This window comes from Cottoperca gobio, chromosome 19 (assembly GCF_900634415.1).
Source record: "Cottoperca gobio chromosome 19, fCotGob3.1, whole genome shotgun sequence".
In the NCBI taxonomy this organism is placed as follows: domain Eukaryota; kingdom Metazoa; phylum Chordata; class Actinopteri; order Perciformes; family Bovichtidae; genus Cottoperca; species Cottoperca gobio.
This window is the reverse complement of record NC_041373.1, coordinates 15,273,114-15,293,816: the sequence shown is the minus strand read 5'-3', so window position 1 is coordinate 15,293,816 and position 20,703 is coordinate 15,273,114. Positions and strand designations below refer to the sequence as shown.

The 20,703-nt window shown below is 44.1% G+C and overlaps 1 protein-coding gene across 1 annotated transcript in view; it reads right to left on the bottom strand.

Annotated features, from left to right (window-relative positions):
- ankfn1b (ankyrin repeat and fibronectin type III domain containing 1b) overlaps positions 1-20,703 on the bottom strand; it is a 105,467-nt gene that overhangs the window by 17,448 nt on the left and 67,316 nt on the right. The window contains 6 exon segments of the mRNA XM_029456790.1: positions 71-168; positions 375-488; positions 1,309-1,506; positions 4,105-4,312; positions 4,603-4,822; positions 18,889-19,011. Of these exon segments, the coding sequence (XP_029312650.1) occupies positions 71-168; positions 375-488; positions 1,309-1,506; positions 4,105-4,312; positions 4,603-4,822; positions 18,889-19,011 (961 nt within the window).

The window sequence follows — 20,703 nt, the reverse complement described above, 5'->3', positions numbered from 1 at the left end:
GATCATCGTACTGAAAAACTGTTCCGACGGGCAAACACATGACGGAGATAGAGATTCTGTCAGAACTTACAGCTGCGAGTCCAGTGATGTTGCACTGCAGCAGAGTAGTGTCCTCCACCACCATCTCACCCAGCAAGGGGCTTAATGAAGGAGCATTGCTCCAGCTCACTGCAAATACACACACGAAAAACAATAACTTCAATATACACCTTAAGAAAAAAGATATTAAAAGTTTCAGAAATGCTTGTGACTCGGAAATACTTGGACTATTCTAACACTTCTCGTCTGCATCTCATTTAGCACCAGAGCTTTACATATTGCAATACCGAGGAGTTAGTTCTAAATGAAGCAGTGGGACGGGCACGATGGCTGACCTTTGTACTTGGTAACCACAGCAGAGTTAACACAGAGAGGTTCCTGGAAGTCCACCCTTAGACTGGTGCTGCTGCTGACAGACAGGCAGACTACACAGGGTGAGTCTGGAGGGTCTGGGTAAGGCAGACAGACAGAAGGATGGCAGGTTATTAAGTAGAGAGACAGGTAAGTACAACACAAGCAGACTAAGATCTGCAATGCATATTATAATTGTTATAATACAATTGGCAGCTTGATGTAATGACATCATTTAGTCTTCCTGGTCTGTGCACAATGCACTGCTCGGTTTAAAAAATGGGAAACGTTTAAAAAGTGTCAAGTAGTGGACGCCTGTGAAATTGAGGCAATTTGCAGCCAGTAATGGAATTTGTGATCTACCATCTTCACAAATGAATGTTGACCCAGTCAAACCTGAGAAGAAGAGCAGATGTCAGTGATTGTGAATGTTACTCCATAAACAGAATTTTGACATGTGACGAATAATTTCCATCCTTGTCCTCACAGCTTACCCATCCACAGACACGAATATGTGGAATTACAAAGAGGGGAACAATCTTTTTTTTTGCATCAAAGTGCAGATTGGTTTGGGTGGAAGGGAGGAGTGTGTGCGTGTGAGCGAGTCTGCTTTCGGGGGTGGCTGTCTACCCTGCCACTAAGCGTGTCATGAAATGCCTATAAAAAATTAAAGCAGGAATACAGACGTGTTATGTTTGCACACACACATACACACAGACACACACACAGAGTTGTGTGCTAGGCTTTCCAGTGTGGAAGCCATTAACTCGGCCCAGACAGAATGCCAGCACAGAAAAAGGGTACAAAAATGAAAACCAAAGGCGACGTACTCGTATGATCTGAGCGGCAAACTTCCACTCAACTCCACTCAACACTCAAATCTCTGTAACAACCATCAAAGTCATTGCGAAGCCTTACCCGCATGCTCGAAGCCCGTCTGCATGCGTCGGAAGAGCCGGAGCCTCCACTCCCAGGCCTTTAGCTGCCTCTCCCGGTCGGATCCCTCCCGCTCACCAGGACCTTCGCTTCCCACCTGGGCCTGAAGCTCCGACACCCGCTGCTCAGCCTCCTGCACCAAGGTGGCCAAATGCACAGCTCGGCCCTCCAGACTCACAACTGAGAAACACACGGGAGAGACAGCGAGAGAGAAAGGTCAATGCATGCATACTGGATTAAAACTGACTCCATTATTTCAAACCAACAGAAAAATGCTTTTATATTCACACATAAAAAAGATAGTTTGTAAAAAAAAAAAACTGCTCAAAGCTGAACAATGCTGGACCATAAATTTGAGTATGCTGTTTTTCCCAACAAGAATCAAAGAGTAAATGGAAAATACTGTGAACCGAGGACGATGAAAATTCTTAATTAAAAGAAAATTCTCACAAGCATTACTTTTCCCAGTAGAACTATTACCACTGTGGACGTTTTCAAGAACAAAACATGTGTTCATCACAAAATGATTTACGAGCTTAATTAGAGAAGTAAATATCGTGTTGGTTTTAATTCATCAAGTGCGCACGCGGCTATACTGATATTGCAGTGGCCTGATAAAGTGGCCCACAAAAGCAAGTGAAATTGCTTTAGCAGGGCCTCATTTTAATGTCTTTGTTTGCCAAAATGCTGTGGCAGATTCCTCAATAAACTTCATTTAACTAAGCAGTCCCTTTTTAGGGATGACATCACCTCGAAAATGACACAGAAAGTGTGGCAATGAAAGTGAGAGGCGCAAAAGAGGGAGGACTATTCTTCGTTTGCGGTTGCAAGGGAAAACAAAATGGTGGGAACATCGGCATCATTTTAAACTGCCATTGTAAAAGTATTTTTCTGCAAAACATGTGGAAAAAATGGTATAACTCATCTATTTATATCATATACCACAGCCTCACACAGCCTCACACGGCAGAGAAATGTTTTTCTGAGAGGGGGTAGAGTTACTAAAATGTGAACAATGATGTTTACTTAAATAAAAGAAAACACCTCTCCATAGATGCTATGCAACACCCAATGAAAATATTCAAATCGTGGCCGTGCGGTTAGTGATGGAGGCTGGCGATCACACAAAGGTCACAGATTGCAATGTAACATGGACAGATAAAAGTATAGAAGAGTTAATGTAAAGCTGTTAAGGTTACAAAGGACAGTAGCATACTGTATTTCTTCTTTGGTGGCTGGTCATTCTGGGAGTGTTTGGGACTGGTGTGTGTCTGTGTTTAGTCTGTGTGGTCTGTGTTTGTTCGTTGTAGATTCCACTGTTGAGCGTTAGATTCCACTGTTGACAGTAAGTTTAAAGCTCCGTGTCAAAATGTCCATCTGGGTGTTTAATCCTGCGGCTCTCTCGGTGTCTCCTCAGAGGCTGAGAGCTTCTCTTTGAATCTGAGCGTCTCTTCTGGGTGTCAGTTTTGTTGTTCCCTTCAGCCACTTGTGTGAAGATTTAGAGGTCATTTGTCATTTTTGAAACAGGTAATGTGAAGGTTCGGGTGTTAGGGTTAGGGTTTACATAAATTAGGATTATTCCTGAGGATCCTTGGATTTGGACTCTTGGAGGGATGGAAACAACTGCTAAAGGTCCATTTTGATTTACATTTCCAGCCCTTCCAGGACCAGAAACTGGTCCAGATGCTGTCACCAGTGTGTATGTGTGTCTTGATTTGTCCTTATTTCACATCAAGGCTGGGATCCTCTACAGCCCATTAAAGTGCTTTTGTCCTATTAAAGCCACCGAGGGATTTATAATGTGAATATGAAATAGTTTGAGTGTCTTTGTCTGCCTTTGTTTCTCTGGTAACGTCACGCTGAAGTCAAGTATGGCAATATCAATAAGCATCGGAGTCAATTCCTTTCAAAGCTCAAGGAAAAGTCTGCTGCGTCTTTGATGTCAACTCTCCTCAGATGGAGTTTGATTAGAACTTGCTTAAATAGAGGACTTTACTTTCCTTATGTGCTGTTCTCTTTCTTTCTCCGTTTAAATACTTTGTACACACACACACACACACACACACGCACACACACACACACACACACACTTTCTCGCATGAGTTATTTGAGTTCTGGAGAGAGAGCACAATCAAAGAGCAAACTTCAGTAAACATCACTTTCCATTCAAGTGTTTTCAATTTAATGATACCTTTATAAGACGTCTGGCTCAGCTCTGAAAGTGTGTGTGTGTGTGTGTGTGTGTGTGTGTGTCCGCGAAAGTACAAACACAAACAGCCTAGGAGCCTTACTGGCGAGTCATTAATCATTAACAGAGGAAGGCAGCGGAGGCTCAGCAGATCAGACAGTGAAAAGTGCTTACGAAGATGACTAATATTGCATCATGATTACCGCCCCTTCATCGCCTTTAATATGTTTTCACTGCAAACACAAAACAGAAAGAGATGTGTCAGTTGGTCAAAAGTGTGTGGATCATTACTGCTACACATGATAAGAGATTGAACTCTGAGTTACGTGTGCATCGTTGCTTTGGGCAAGACTGAGACTGAATACATGAGAGAAACATTGCTTTTCCTAGTATAAAGACATTATGGTGGCCCCCAGATGGCCGTGGATATTTTCTACGGGAAGTTGAATAGAGCTACTAGAATCCATTTCATGTCATGCTTATCATTGTACAAATCTATGGACTGCAACAGCAGTACGTGCTCAGGAACCGCTGATTGGTTCTATTAGCATTCAAACGCTCCCCATGTGACTGGGTAGGTCTCTACTCACAGTGGGGGCTCTCCTTGGCACCAGCTCGCAGCAGTAGCTTGGCCATGGGCACGTTGTTGGTCATGACGGCGATATCGAGGGGCAGCAGGCCCTCACTGTTTGGGGTGTTGTGGTCCAGCTCCTCCAGACTGTACTGGGACAGAAGCAGCTGTACCAAGTCCAACTCCTGGTGCTCCACTGCCTCGAACAACGCTTCATTGCTCTGGAACTGCGACACAAAGAAAGTGAAGTTTAAAAAAAGAATACTAAAAGCTTACGTTGTGATACCTCGAGCATGTCAGCTTGTCATCAGTGGACGTTGAACTCCCTGCACACAACCGTGTACACATACAGAGTATATTTTCTGTCTTGCTCTACAATAGTAACAATGGGTGGGTGCATGTTGTTACTACCTGGGGTTCTCTTACTATCCACATCTATATGTTTTCCTTGACTATTTTTAGACTACAATATTCCTGGGTTTATTATTTTTTCCTCCTCGGTCTCTCTCTGACTTACTATGGTGGTTTTGCGCAGCCTCTCCTTGTCTCCTCCCCGTCCTGACACCATGCTGTCCTCCAGGGCAGGGGGGTTGGTGCTCACACGGAACTTTCCAGACAAGTTGCGGTATAGGCGGCGAGCCGCGCTTGGCGAGGACAGGCTGGCCGACTTGCGGGCCGGGGCCGGCTGGTGGGCCTGGTCCCCCCTCATGGGCTGTGTCATCTTGGAAGTGTCAGCCCTGGAGGAGAGATGGATGGTTAAGAGACAGGAGGGATTCTAAAGGTGAGAGAAAAGAGCGGACTACGACCTTTTATAAACGACTACATGGAACACGTGAGGCTTGATCACTTCTCCAATCCAAAGAGTTTACATCTCGAGAGAAGATCACTGCACTCACAGACAAATGCCAAAAGAACAGAAGAAGGTTCTGCATCTTTTCTCTGTATAATGGTGGAGGGATAAAGGAAAGGAACTAAAGAAGAGCGCACACAATTATCTATAACTTGTAGTTCAAATCAATCAGATTTGGTCTGTAAACCAATCTTGAGGCGGCCGTGGCTCAGGAGGTAGAGTCGGTGGTTCGATCCCCAGCCCCTGCAGTGTCCATGGGCAAGATACTGAACCCCAAATTGCTCCCGATAGCCAACGTGTGTGAGTGTGTGTGAATGGGTATCACTACTGACGAGCTGATGGCCTCTTACTCTGTATGAATGTTGACATGTGTTGTAAAGTGCTTTGAGTGATCGTAAAGATTGGAAAAGCGCTATATAATAGCAGTCTATTTACCATTTAAACCAATCAATAAGGTCTAAGGAATGCAGTTTATACTCTACAGAAAATAAGATTAGATTCTGGCTCAGGAAAAATAGCACCAGAAATTCATATGTGGCAATACAGTTTGAAGCGCCAAGGCATCATGACCTTACATGACACAGTGTACTTTATATCAGCTCAGCATATTGTTGAAACACAACAAATGCCTAATGTTGAGGTAACAGTGTGTCTGGCAATGTTTGCCAAGAACTTTGGATTGTGAAAATTCAAAACAAGGTCTACTCATGACCCCCTGTCACATGGTGCATACCGTAGAAAAGTGAATTTACTTAATTTACCTTTTCTTTTTTTTATCCCACAACCCCAACAGATTATCTTCAACACCCTGGGAAGAGGGTCCAAACACCTGGCTGAGAACTGATCAATGGTGTGGTGATAAATGACACTGATGGGCACCATGTTGGCATTATTAGTTCTCAGTAACGGATGCCATGAGACATCTTTGTGACATGTTTCAAAAGATCAGCATGTCTTGCCACTGGTGTCTTGGCATCACTGGTATGACGACGATGCGGCCCCTCTTCATTCTGCCATGGGAACTATGTAGATGACCGTGTGTTTCTAGGGTGAGTCTGGTACATAGCGTTCACACACACTCAACTGCTGAAGGAAATGTCAGCAGGACTCTCCAGGCGATGGTGACAGACTCCGTGACGGGTCCCACCAAACAGAGGCAGGGAGATAAATGAATTCCTCAAGGACGCACTTTCAACAGCTTTCTCTCCTTCTGTTTCCTCCCTCCTCTCTTGACATATTATAGGAGATATTATGTTATCATCTCTTTCCCTCTCTGTTCCCTCCCCTTGCTCTTGGTCTTTTCGTTCTTTCCCCTTATCTCCTGATTTCCTCTCATTTCCCTCCCATCAACAATGATTTCTTCTTTCCTCTTCCCTCGCACCCTAACGCCTCTTCTCGTGCCTTGATTAGTCTCTGAATCATCTTTTTATTGCAGTATGACTATAATCAAAGAATCTTTCTGAAATACATACAGTTATTCTAGCGTAACAATCTCACATGAAACGTGTATACTCAATTAATCATTTTGATACCATTTCTTGAAAAGTAAAATGGTCCTGAACTGAAAGGGAGTAATTAGGTAATGAGTAGGTTATGTAACATTTTTAAGACCTTTATGTTCCAAAATAATGAGACAATGATGATTACCATATTTGATTTGAATGGGAGCAGTTACTTATTTTGGTCTTTGCCGACATAATAATTAAAAGACTTTTCATTAAAAATCCTAATTTGAATCCCTGCAGCAGTCAACAAGTTTGTCTCGAGCCACGTGTCCTGTTCAAATCCTTGAGAAATGCTCGCTTATTACCAGTCACTCTGGAAAACATCATCAGTTAAATACCGCAAATGTAAATGTTGTTCTTAAAATGCAATGGTTTGAACAGGGGCAGGGAGAGGTTGAGGAAAGTAAATAAAGTTCGAGTTACGTTGGTCCATCATGCCATATGCCAAGAAGTATCACACAGGCCAAGAACAGATTTGTCAAGGTGAGAACATCTGTAGGAAAAATGTTATTTATACTCCCCGCTCCGCTATGGACGTGTGAGCCCACACACACACACACACACACACACACACACACACACACACACACAAGCCCTCCCCGAACACATGCAGTTCGTACAACAGCTGACGGCGGCCCACATAGTAGACTTTAAAGCAGCTCCAAGCCCCCGCAACAAGCCCTTTTTCACAGGGCCGATACACCTAAAATACCCCCGATCCCCGTCCCTTCCCTTCCCGCTCCGTCCCATCCATCTCCACTCCATCCCGTAATAGAGGCCTTATTTTAGACATCCTCGTGTTCCCGGCTGGGCCTAACCTATTCCAGGGTTCCAGATAAAGCGCGGCAGGTATTTGGAATCATTTTTCCATGGGCCTGGCCCGGAAGATAAAACAAGAGATATATTTGTAATGCGTGTGCCGGTATCCCATTTCAAAGAGAAAGCCCACTGGAATCCAGCCCCAGGCTTATTGTTATTTGCCTGAGATGGAACAGGCAACTTTTTCTCTGTCGGCAGGACGGTGCCCCATCACCCCCTGACAACATTAGGGAGAGTGTAACGTGGTGTGGGGTGTGTGTGTGTGTGTGTGTGTCTTTGCTTTCAAAGAGATGCTGCATCCTACACGTGAGATTGGGATGTCATTCCCCAATGACATGCCCCCTACTACCCCAGGGAAAGATGAAAGACAATCAGAACACAAAAGGAGACTGTAAGGTAATGGCCATCTTTTAAAACCTCCATCCAATCATTGGCCCTGGTGGCCGTAACAATCTGCTGTCAATAAATGTTGACAAGTTCCATGTCTCGTAAACGCATGAACGCATGAACAACCATGAGAAACCAACCAGTGACAAAGCCATCGTGTTTCCTGTTCACAATAAAAGCCACCCCATGTTTAGCTAGTTGAGTGCTTTTAATGTGAACTAGCAGTAGTAAATGGTCAGTTGGCATTAGCAGTGAGCGTTAAGGAGAGAGAACAGTAATCAGTCGGGTTGATACTCAACTTACAAACGCCAACGTTACATTACATGCTGCATTTCCTGTGAATCCCTCGTGTTAAGATAGGTCGTTCCCATCCAGCGCAGGAATGGCGGACTCCGCCACCAATAATAAATACAGCTTTATAAGAGAGGTGAATATAGAATGAAAATACATTGAACAGCTATTGCTGAAAACAATGCGGACCACCACCAAAATACCAAAAATACGGTCTACCACTGTTACAATAATCTGATTCAAAGACATCACATCACACACAGAGTCTATGCCACACAATTTCCTACACTTTTACCAGGTTTAGGAAACAGGAAGCAGTTGTTCTGGGAAACCAAAGTCTCGACCAAAAGCCAGGCTTCATGTTTGGCCCCCGATCAATCCCACATCAAATACACCCAGGCTGCTACAGTGAGACGGCATCAGCCCGACAAACAATCAACACCCCCAAACTGCAAACACACATACACAGCGTTCGCTTTATTAGTTGTATCGGCCTATTTACACAAACAGCTTAGTCCTCCAGACAGTGAGTCACATGTAAACAAAGACTACATATAAAATATGCAGACAGTCTAGACAATTACTGACTAAAAGCCAAGATGGGAAAAACCTGTGATTTAAAATATATGTTTGTTCCAGCATTGCAGAATTTCTGAGATTTTTGCGTGAGCTAAAATGCAGCCACAAGTATGCACATAACAGCTCATAACAGTTTTGTGCAGAGGGAAATCTCTGAAACACTTCAAAGCAAATCTGCAGTGAGCACTGCTGAGAACTGAGTGGAAAATGTTGCTTAGTCTGACTACTCCCAGTTTACTGTATGTTGCAACACATCAATGACACGGTCAGAACCGTAAGAAAGAAGGAACCCATCCAACCTGTTGTCAGCAGTACAGGGGTAACCACACACACACACACACACACACACACACACACACACACACACACACACACACACACACACACACACACACATTCAATATGACTTAGATTAGATTGTCAAATTCAAATCTGAGCATCTTGATGACCGAGTCCTTTTCTTTTGGTTCTTCTAGACTTTATTTTTCTCTTGTTGTCTCTCTCATACACAATTAGTTTTTACCCCCTCTACCTATCACGTGGTGTTAGGCTTTCTTAACATTTGTTGATGCAACTTAGGGAAAAATTAGGAGCAATGGATCTGCCTGCTAATACAAACACAGCAAAATGTGTTGTCAGGTAAGAAGGAGATTACATCGAACTGAAATCCCTCTTTTAAAACAATTCATTGTTCAACCCTACTGGGTAATGTAGAAATGGTAAATAAAAATGGGAACTTGACTGTGAGCAGAACAAATGTTCTTGGCCAGAGCTTCTTGCTTCTATAAATATAGATAACGTTAATCTAAACTATAAACAATGGAAAATATCTTTAAACACACATACACACACGGGCACTGAGAGTCTAAAGCTACACGTTTTGTTCCATAGTGGGGTACCTACAGACGTGTGTGTGTGTGTGTGTGTGTGTGTGTGTGTATGTGTGTGTGTGTGTGTAGGTGCCAGAGAAAGACATTACATGGGCTGCTGCCCAAATTAGCTACAGCAGCACAAAGAAAGATATTTTGATAGTGAGGAACGACAATAAAATGAAGTTAGTGTAACAAAAGCACACAATGCAACCATATATGGACATCTATATAGCCACAGGTTGTCCCAAGGAGCTTCACAGCATGGAGCTGTGAGGAAGGAACCTTTTACAATAACGCTCTTCTGCAGCCAAAACCAGTTTAATAAGTTTAAAGTTTTCACCTCCTGTCTCCGTCTGGTTTCTACCACCTTTCTCTTTCTGCCATTGCCTCTGCTCCACCTCACCCTCCAACTCCATCCCATCCCATCACACTTTGTCACAACGGCCAGCTGACAGGACCCCCCCCCCCCCCTATTTCCAAACTCCTCAGCAGTGGCCAGTTGACTGCCACAAGAACACATACATCTCTGCTGCATGTTAGTGTGTCTAATCGTGTTTATTACACACAGGCACAAAAGCCATTCATATTAGTTGACATGTATTGCGTCGGTTGTCTGCGTAGGTCAAGTCCCCCAAAATAAACAAAGAACTGGATGTAGGTAGATGGAGAGAGAAGAGAGAGAGAGAGAGAGAGAGAGAGAGAGAGAGAGAGAGAGAGAGAGAGAGAGGAGAGAGAGAGAGAGAGAGAGAGAGGAGAGAGGAGAGAGAGAGAGAGAGAGAGAGAGAGAGAGAGAGAGAGAGAGAGAGAAAGAAGACGAAGGAAAGGCAAAGAGCGGCACCAGAAGGACAGTGCTCACTGAAAACAGGGTGGTGGGGGTCAGAGAGGCAGACAGTGAGAGGAGAAAGTTGCACACACACACACACACACACACACACACACACACACACACACACACACACACACACAGAGTACGCTGGCTGCTCTAAATGTGGCTTGTAGAAGGAAATTCTGAAATCTGAGTCTTGGCACCAGACAGGCTGGAAGCAGGCAGGCTGCTGGACGGGAGAGGGGGAGAGAGAGAAAGAGAGAGAGAGAGAGAGAGGAGAGAGAGGAGAGAGAGAGAGAGAGAGAGAGAGAGAGAGAAAGAGTGAGAAAGAGAGCGAGAGAAAGAGAAAGAGAGAGGGGGGGGGGCAGTATTACTAGAATTCATATAGCTGTCCCCACTGTTTGGCTCTTATCAGCTTATAGGCAACACAGGGCCACGCCAACACTGTGACCCCTCACGCACACTAAGTTGGCATGGCAACACAACAAATGCAGACATACACACTCCCGCTCACATATTAAAACACATGCACGGATCCTGTGTAGAGATCTCAAGCGGTTTCATAGCCAAGGAGACGATCAGAGCGATTGTTACGGCTCTTTAGTGGCATATTCTATGGACGTGATTTTATTGAGGGACGTATCAGGTGTGTGCACGAGTGTATTCACGTTTCAGTGGTACACATTTGCTAAAAACCTCCGTTCACTTTATCCCCAAGGGGTCTACAGAGTGAGATGCGGATGGATTATCCTACCAGATGTGCATTTAAAAAGTGGTAGACTGGCCTGGAAGCAATGTACCTGAACAGCAGGATTATATACATGGACTGGTGTTTACATTGTGTTCTTCTTCATCAACAAGCAGCCTCATAAGTGCTAAGAAAACACCACCCAGTCAGTTGCACTACAGACAATAGACAGTGCAACTGACACCAGACAGGATAAAGCCATGGACTCTGTTGTTTACACCAGATTTACACCATCTAGAGGCAATATTTTCTCACTGTTTAACCATCCATTTTTCATAATCCACTCTCCAATGTCGCCTCGACTTCCTCTTTTTGATTTACTGGGGTGTGCAGAGATGTCAATGTTTGTTCTGAGGTGATATGCAGTTGTCCTTAGCTTTCAATGAGTCAGGCAATTATCTTGTGACCTCTCTTATGTGTGTGTGTGTGTGTGACGCATGCAGCAAAATCCCCGAACATTGGTTGACTGCGTTGTATAAGTCTGTGCTAAGATCACTGGTACACCAGGTTGGTTTGTTCACATCTGCTGTTAGTCACAGTTAGTCAAAAAGTAAGCGAACTGGAAAACCCTGAAGGCATTCTGTTTTAACGTATGCTTTCAATTCATACAGGACTCACTTTGAAGTGTGAGCTGTGTGCATAATTGGGGAGTCGGAACAAACTGTGGACACCAGGTATACACTCTGCCATACTGCACGCTCCCACTGCTCTTTATCTCTCTCCTATTTACACAGTCTATTTTTCTGTCTCCCCTTTAATCTTGTCCTCTTTTTCTCACTTTCTCTCTCGCTCGCTCCCTTGGGAGAACTGCAGAGAAAGAGTGGGCGGTCCGCTGTATGTTTAACCTTTGAAGTGGGCCTGCTGTGCCGAGCAAGGCCTGCCACCTGTTGGCTCTGTGTGAGTGCATGTGTTGTGTGTGCACGCAGAGGTAAATCTCTCTAATTTTGATGAGCAGAGACAACAGCGGAGTCACCATGGGGATGTGGTGGCGGGCAGCGGCCGACGTTCTCAGGAGGGGGGGGGGGGGCTTCCAAGGTGGGATCACACACACAAACATACACACAACCCCTCCTCTGTCAGAGGCTTGGTGACACCATGTCTCCCACGGCGATCGTGGGCCCAGCCTGGGTGGCTCCAGGCCTTCTGTGTGTCTCTCAGTGTGTGTGTGTGTGTGTGTGTGTGTGTGTGTGTGTGTGTGTGTGTGTGTGTGTGTGTGTGTGTCACACCAAAGGGGTCCCTGCCTGGGCCGCCATATGCCACCCACCCAGCCAGGGAGAGGAGAGGGGCGGGGGCGACCCCTGGCCACTGAAGCCACCAGTTGGCCCATTCTCTCAGTCACACGCCGGCCGGGCGCCATGTTTAAAGTCCCACGGCTGTTTATCTGGGATAGGGATGGAGGGAGGTGGTTGAGTGGGGGGTAGTCTCCTGACTATGATAAACCTTTTGTAAAAAGGATAACGTGCATGCTCACACACAAATGTGTCCACTCCTGATTGGACGGATAGATGGATGCTTAGAGAGTGGATAGGGTGGTGGTGTGTCACTGCATGATAACACAAACATGATACACATGTGAACTTACACACCCATTCATCCATGGTCTACTGAGCATTGACTTCAATCAGGAAAATGAAAGAAAGGTTTGTACAGTTATTAATGAAATAAATGTATTTGATATTGCCATGGCAATGGCGGTTAGACTCCATTATGAATGAGCTATTTCCTACGAGGGAGTCGTTCCATGAGCCACATGGGACCGTTCACTGATGGAGTCAGACGTGGTGAACGTCTAAAGAACATTGGGCCTCGTGCAGCGACATTCTCTTTAATTTCTCTTATTAAGGGAAAGAGAAGTGAACAAATAAGAGAAGTTAACTCCAGATGCACCAAATGTTTTTTAACCATGCTAATATGCTCTTACCCAGATGTGCTAAATGATGAATCACACGTGACATCTAAGAGCAGTATGAAAGCCCTTCAGAGGCTGAACGGACGCCTATCATCCAATGGGTTTTATAATCCTAATTAGGATCGATGGACCAATATTATTTCTTTAGCACACACGTTTAATAATCCAATCAATATAACTACTCTAAAAATATAATAATCTACTAAATTAACAAATCAGAGGACATTTGTTTGTATATCGTTTCCTGCTTGAGGACCATTGAGCCTTCAGGTGAAGATCTAGATGGATGAGACCTGGGATGAGAGCTGGCTCTGATACAAAGGTGGACCGGTTGAGAAATGTCGATGGGACACTGAAGTGACAGCTGACAGCAGGCCAGAAAAGAACATTACAAAAAGGTAATTGGTTAACAGATGTTGTGGCAAAATCCGATTGGGTGAGGTAAACAGGGGGAAGCGTCGTCAGCTGAGAGAAAGTACAAATAATTGCACTGGATTGACATCAGCAGGAGAGTAAGTAAAAGTCTTAACTGGCTCTCACATCGCTTCTGTTCCATTGTTGAGTGCAGTGACGTAGGTTCGGAGGTCTGTCCTACCTGAGAGCTTCCTATCTCAATCTGTTAACCATTTTCTCAAGACTAGTTTCAAACCACAAGTCTCCTGGGTCCCCAGCCGATTTTCTTTCTGCCTCTGACCCTGAATACAACCCACACACACACACACACACACACACACACACACACACACACACACACACACACACACACACACACACACACACACACACACACACACACACACACACACACACACACACAGAAAGTACGCAGAAGGGTGTAGTTTCTCCAGTTTTGGTTGTCATTTATCAGCTTATAAGCAACACATGGAGCCACGCTAACCCTCTGACCCACTGGCTGTCTGTCTCTGCACACACACACACACACACACACACAAACACACACACACACACACATTAACTGGCTTTTCTTCTCCCATACTCTTTATTTCGTAACTTCTCCTCTCTCTTTCCAACTCTACAGTCCAGTTTTCAGAGCTGTTCGTCACTCATTCTCGCTGTCTCTCTCCATCATCTCTTCAATCTGCCATTTCATCTACTTCAGTCTCAATCATTCTCACTCTCTGCCTTCTCCTCTTCTTACCTATTTCAGTCTTCCCTGACATCCCCCCCTCCAACCCCCTCTTTTAGTCTGCCTCGCTCCCTCTCTCTCACTGCCCTCCATCCCCACCCCCTGTCTCTCTGTGTCTGTGTGCTGAGTTGAGGTTTGGAGTGGAAACCAGAGTATCAAGTCGGAGACACACAGGACAAGAGGGAGCCAGCCTCATAAATCTCCCTTAGTGCGGCCCACAGCATCCAGAGTCAAGAAGACCGTGTGCGAGTGTGTGTGAGCGCATGCATGTCTGAAGTGTGCACGTAGGTGTTTGTATGTACGTGTGTGTGTGTGTTTGTGTACTTAAACTACTCAATTTGAGCGAGTGCATGCATTTGTGAATGGGCACGCATGTGAGTGTGTGTGTGTGTGTGTGTGTGTGTGTGTGTGTGTGTGTGTGTGTGTGTGTGTGAGAGAAATGAAGAATAGCTCAGGGCCTGTCCAAAAGCAGAGATTTAAGCAGAAATTCTGCTCCCTCCGTGTGCACTGGAATCTATATTCTCCAATCTTGCCGACAACATATAATAACATATTCAATCTAACATGTCAAGAAGCAGCTGAAGTCCAAACTTAACAGGAGAGCACAAACAGAGCAAATAAATAGCTATCACGAAAGCTTTCGGTCATATTACATGATCTTCATTGGCAGTTTGCTCAGTTGTCATGGGATCGCAGATGTTCAAGCTTCCTTTTTTCTCTAAGCACGTTAAGGACTTCTTGTCCATGTTGGCCTGAAAATTAAAAGCATTATTAATAGTCTTTGGACTGAAAATAAGACTGAAGTCCACTGTCAAAACAATGGTATAAATTCTCCATGATTTAACACCAAGATTCTTATTTTCTATCCTAACCACATGTGTGTATAACTTTTCTTTTTTTATGTACTTTCAGTCAAAACTGTAAAAAAACAACAACTTTTATCTAGTTTATATATTATCTTGAACACTATCTAATTCAAACAGGGTTTTACTCCATTATGTGTGTCAAAGCTTTTTAGTGTTTAACACATTCTGAGAATAATGTTTTTCTTAATGCTGCCAGAAAGCAGAAGTAACATGTTCGACATCGAGCAGCAGAAGCATGGCTCATTTCCCTTCTGTCGCGATCTTTAACAGTGAGTTCTGAGAAGAATTTCTAAAAAAGAAAGATTATAGGGGACTATAACCTCCTCATTTGTCCCTTTTGTTTGAACTGACAGCTCTCAGCCACAGACGAAAGGAGAAAGGATGAAAAAGAAAGAGTGGGGAATATTAAATCAAATTAGAACCAAATGAGGCGAGTGGCACACCGTCCAAAACCACTTTACACCCGGGCCCCTCGAGCATTGCCCTCTTTTTTTCCACTAAGACTTTAGTGATTTCTCTGTGTTCTTTCTTTATTCCCTTTCTGCACAATTCACAAGGATTAGCACTTGGTAACCCCCATTCTTCTTTTACGTACCCAATGCAACACAGTGCTAACTATTACAGTGTGTGTTTGCTCATGTATGTGTGTGAGCATGAACATCAAGGAGAACATCAGACAGCATGAGTTTCTAACGTTGTGTGAGTGCGCGCTTGTTTTGGTGTGTGTTAATATATCGACTACGGGAAAAGGGGATTCGGACGTCATCCTGAGAGTGCTGTCCGCTCTGAGTTACCCCTGAAGACAGGGTGGCACCAGGCAGAGCACAGGGGCCTTCAGGGGACCGAGAGGGTTTTAACCCTCCAGCGCATACTGCATAACCACACACATCACAATCAAACACTTACTGGTGGGGTATGAACTTCAAATTTCAACTTTTATTTATGAAGTGGATACGGTTTGAGTGCTGAATGCTGCAGCACACGTTGATGTTTAAGTACTTATGTATAGAGTTTCCTCTCCAGGCGTACTGCGGGGGAACTGTTATGGGAAATAAAAACTGCTTGGCCGACATACATGGCTGCCTCTCCATTGTACTCAGGGGTTTTGGCAAAGGGCTGGAACTGCCTCTCTGTCACCATGAGAGGATATGGAAATAAAGACTTATTTACTGGCCCTGTGTTGGAACAGAACCAGGGTCCCTTTATAGCCCCAGTGTTGACTCTCAGACTCTACTGGATGTCTCCCGTGTCCACGTCATGTGCAGGAAACAAGGCAGCAAATACACTACGTTAAGCTGGGTGTATTAGTTTAGATATTGAACTTCTGGTAATGCAAACAATTCCCTGAGTGACATGCAGTATCAGCAGCAGGCTGAGGTAAATAAAATGGGTTCTCAAATGGCTTTTAGCGAAATCTCACGAGGCCATCATTTTTACCCAAAGATGTCTTGGATGTAGTTTGTAATTATTAAAAAAGAAAACGTATCAGCAATTCTAACAGGCAGCAAATACCCTCTTACTTCCCCTTTACCACTCCATCTCACCCCCTTCCTCTACTCTTTTCTCCACCCATACCCTAGAGGCCATTTACTATGATTACCAATAACAATAACACTCCCATTATCTTTTATTATCGCATTTTCCCAAGACCCTGCCAGCTCTCGCAGACTTTGATAAAGCTACAAAACGGCTCCTGTTTCCAGCTTGTATATGTGCTACCATGACTAAGAATTCCCTTAATAGTTATAGTTTGTTTGGGTATCTGACTGGAATCGACATAAACGGCAATGGTCCACTAAATAGATAGTAAAGTGTTAAGTCACCTGAGACTGCTTTACTGCGGCAGGCTGCCGGTAGGTCTCCAGCTTGGTATTTCATATAATCCTTGTGTCGCTTTACTCTTCAAAGTTTTGATTCAAAGAGTGAAAGGAGGGGGCAGGTCGCAGATAAACATAATTAAATCTTAATTTAACAGCGTACAGTGGTGGATAACGCTACACTTCCACTTTCATTACAGGCAAGCACATTCCAGTGATTTTACAGCCTGCGTCTCAAAACACAACAAAATCACTTAGGTATCAACCGCTCTTAGACAACATTTACTATTACTATTGAATTGCACAATAATATCTCAACTAAACTCAACTGACGCTAAACATTAGAAAAAGTAATGGAATAATAGCCAAGATGACAGAACGTTGGACCTTAAGTTCCTTAAAAAACATGTCAATGGAAGACAGTGGAGGATGTGAAAATAAGCCACAAAACATTCACTGGAGTGAAAACACGACCACTGTGCCTGCAGGCAGTGGAAGCAGAGTGCTCGCCGCACACACACACACACACACGCGCGCACGTCAACGCAACTCATAAATACGGCTCTTATTAAAACACTGTCATTCTGAAAGTACCGATACTAATGCGATACTAATGCTATAATACTATAGCGTGCAAAACGCATCACTGTCACATAATATAAATGTCTCTGTGCAACATTGTGATCACATTCCAACACAACATATTCGATAACACTACTTAGAAAAATATAGCTCTGTGATAACAACTCCTTGTTAGCAAAGCAGTGAGACAGAATGCTGAGACAACAGGAAGTGCTATAAATGAAAAACAATTCCATAAATGAGATTCATGGGGTGTTTTCAGTGGATGCCACTGGCACACGTGTTTTCCTTCTGACCGCGTTGATGACTGTGCATTCCAGAGGAGTCGAGCTGGTCTTGTCAGGAACTGGACCGACCTTGTTTCACCTCCCAGTAGCATGACTCAGCCCTCAACCTTGAATCTCTCCTCCTGGGGTCCCTTGTTTATTATGTCACAAAAGACCAGTCACACTCCTGTAACGGCGGCTTGCCCCGGAGAAAGTCAGAATCCAGCTGTAGTCGAGCCCCCCTCATCCCTCTCGTAAATGAGCATGTCCAATCTACCCACTGTGTTTCATTAAAACCAGACTACATCAATCCGAGCCTGAACTTTAAAGGCCAGGTCCCCTCTCCAGCAACATGGGAGAAAAACACGAAGCTGTTAAAGTAAAGGACCTCACACTGCAAATACACTCCAACGCTCATACACTTAACACCACATTTATGCTGGTGGACCACACAACGCAACGTCAGTCCGAGACCACACAGTAGGTCTCGTAAGGCCGACAAAAGACCTCATAAGACCTCACACCAGCCCCTAGCATCATTTGATGGGACCTCAGAGAATCCCACACACCTGTAACTCCACAAACCGCAAAGTAACTCTACTGAATGGCTACTGTAGTCCCCGCACAGCAATTAGAAACCTGGAAACTGTTTAGACCCGTGACTGTTTGGACATTTTTTACTTGACAAAATTAAGTGCAAAGGAAGTGTGAGATCCGCTTTAACCCTGGGGCTATTTTCCCAATGGTGAGAGAAGTATAAAGGAAGAGCCAAGAATACATAGCAGGAAGCTCAGGGGGGATGCCAGATGGACAGACGGCAGGATGGATGGGTAGATAAATGAGTAGAGGCCTGAGCAACAAGAGGGAAGACTGGGAAGGAGTCCCATGGGTGTGGACGGGAAGGCAGCCTCGTGATGGAAAGCTTTCAAACTCCTTTCATCGGCTGCCTGAGGACTGGAGCTTTACAAGAGCAAGATGAGCCGGCGCCACTGAAGCTGCTTGGCGCTCTTCAACGAAACCCAGACGCAGAGACAGAGCAGGACCCTATCACCACTACGCCCACTCTCTGCTCCCGCCCCACACACCAGCCTCCCAATCCTCATGTTCTCTCTCTCTCTCTCTGTATTTCACTTGTGATAAGAGAAACATTCTGCTCAAAATCCTGCTTCTGAAACACGTTTATGGAGTCTTATTTCATAATCTTCACAGTCCTGAAAGAGAACATAAAAGCCATGTACATGGCTCTCAGGTCTGACGAAGCAAAGACAAAGTACACTATCCCTTTAGGTATCATGGAACAATGTGATCAAGCAGATTAAGAGAAGGTCTTAGGTCTTACCAGTCCAAACTAAGAGATCGTCTCCTGTAGGATGGAGGTCTGTCCGTGGAAGTCTTCTCTGCTTTGGCAACGCGATCTTTGAGGGACAGACGATGGGTAAATTTGGAGATCCCGGACTCTGACCTTGAGGAGAACAAAAATAAATGGATCAGAATTAGAATTCATATACTGGTTTAGACATGAACCATTGGTCCTTGGTGTAAGTAATCCTGGAGAAAGCTTCTGTCTTGCATCATATTCCTTTTTTATACATTATATATTCTTGCATATGAGTTCAGAAGCAGTTAACATTGTTTCCCAGCTCTCAGTGTAAATAATTGCTAGTAAGAAAACACACAGAGGGACTGATATTTGTGGGTTTATCGTCTACACAGCACTACAGTAATTCTCTCTGCCAACAACTAAAGGGTTAAATGTTGCTGGAGAACACAAATGTCTCAGTAACATTTATTATTTTGTGCCTAAAACTAGACTCAGGTTTGCAGAAATCACAATACTCAGTGGAAATGAAGTCCATGAAGTTGATAATCAGTAACAATTCTGCAGTTCCCAGAGGAAACATTAGGTTTCAGGGAAAGCCGCATACATCCTGCTTAATTTTCCCCAAATCTTTTTCACAGAAATAAAAAATGTGAAGTCATTCAATTTTAATCTCCTCTACTGGGCTGCCAATGTCCCAGTTCAACTTTTCACTCAAAATTAAAAACAGGAAATGTAATATTCCTTCCTTTCCAGCCCGGGATACATTTGATGAGACTCAGCGTTGCAATATTGCTGCGGTAACAGTGGGGACTAATCAAAATGTAATAATATTCTCTATCAAAGATCCAGGATCATAGAGGAACATTGCCGGAGCATAGAAGAGTATGTGGTGTAAAAAATTCACGAGACTTATTAAGCAAAGGTTTATATAAATGTAGCCAAACTGAATAAAAACCTGTGGATAACGTTGAGGTAAAAGCACTGTAGTAAAAACACAAATCTAAAAACATATTTGAAGTACTGCCATGGAAATATGACAGAAGATTACATTAAATGATGCCCGAGCATTGTGCTGCATTCTTCGCTCACCTAATCTAACGCACATGCTGTTTCATTCATTATGAAATGATGAAACATCACTAATAATGACATACATACAGCTCCGCTCAACCTGAGCCAAAAAGCGTTTTAGTCTCCATGGTGAGCTCTGTTGGAGACACGCTGCAGGGATGGTTGAGTTGAAGAGAGTACAGACTACCGGGGTGCACCCTGCCACTCAAAAACAAAGCCTGTGTCTGCCATCGCTGTCGTTCGTTGATGTAAGATGCTGCAGAAGTAACGGCTCACATAAGGCTTTGATAAAAGCAGGATGGATGACATGGTACACAATAGTTCATGCCGTTACTTTGATTACTCAACAGTGACATGGATGAATGACAGTGTGGCGATGCGTCCAGTTTCACCAAACTCAATTGCCAAATTGGCATCAATTCACATGCTCATTTTTTGGCATTGTGACGCAGAGCAGAGGTCTGACAGGGCTTTGAGTGAGTGATTTATACGTGCTCCAGGAAAGTGCCTACTTCAGAAAGACGACAGAAGGTCTTGAGAGCGTTCTGTTAGGTCTAATGCTTCTATAAGAGTCCGATCTGATCCGAGAGAATGATTCGGTTGGATGGAGATCTTAATGGCATCGCAGACTTGTAAACGTTCCCACAGGTGTGAAGGAAAGACTAATGTGACCTTGGAAATGAAAGTGAAACCTTACAGGCCCTGTGTACAGAAGTACAGATCCATGCCAGCTGGGCTTTCTGATACCTTGTTTGGAACATT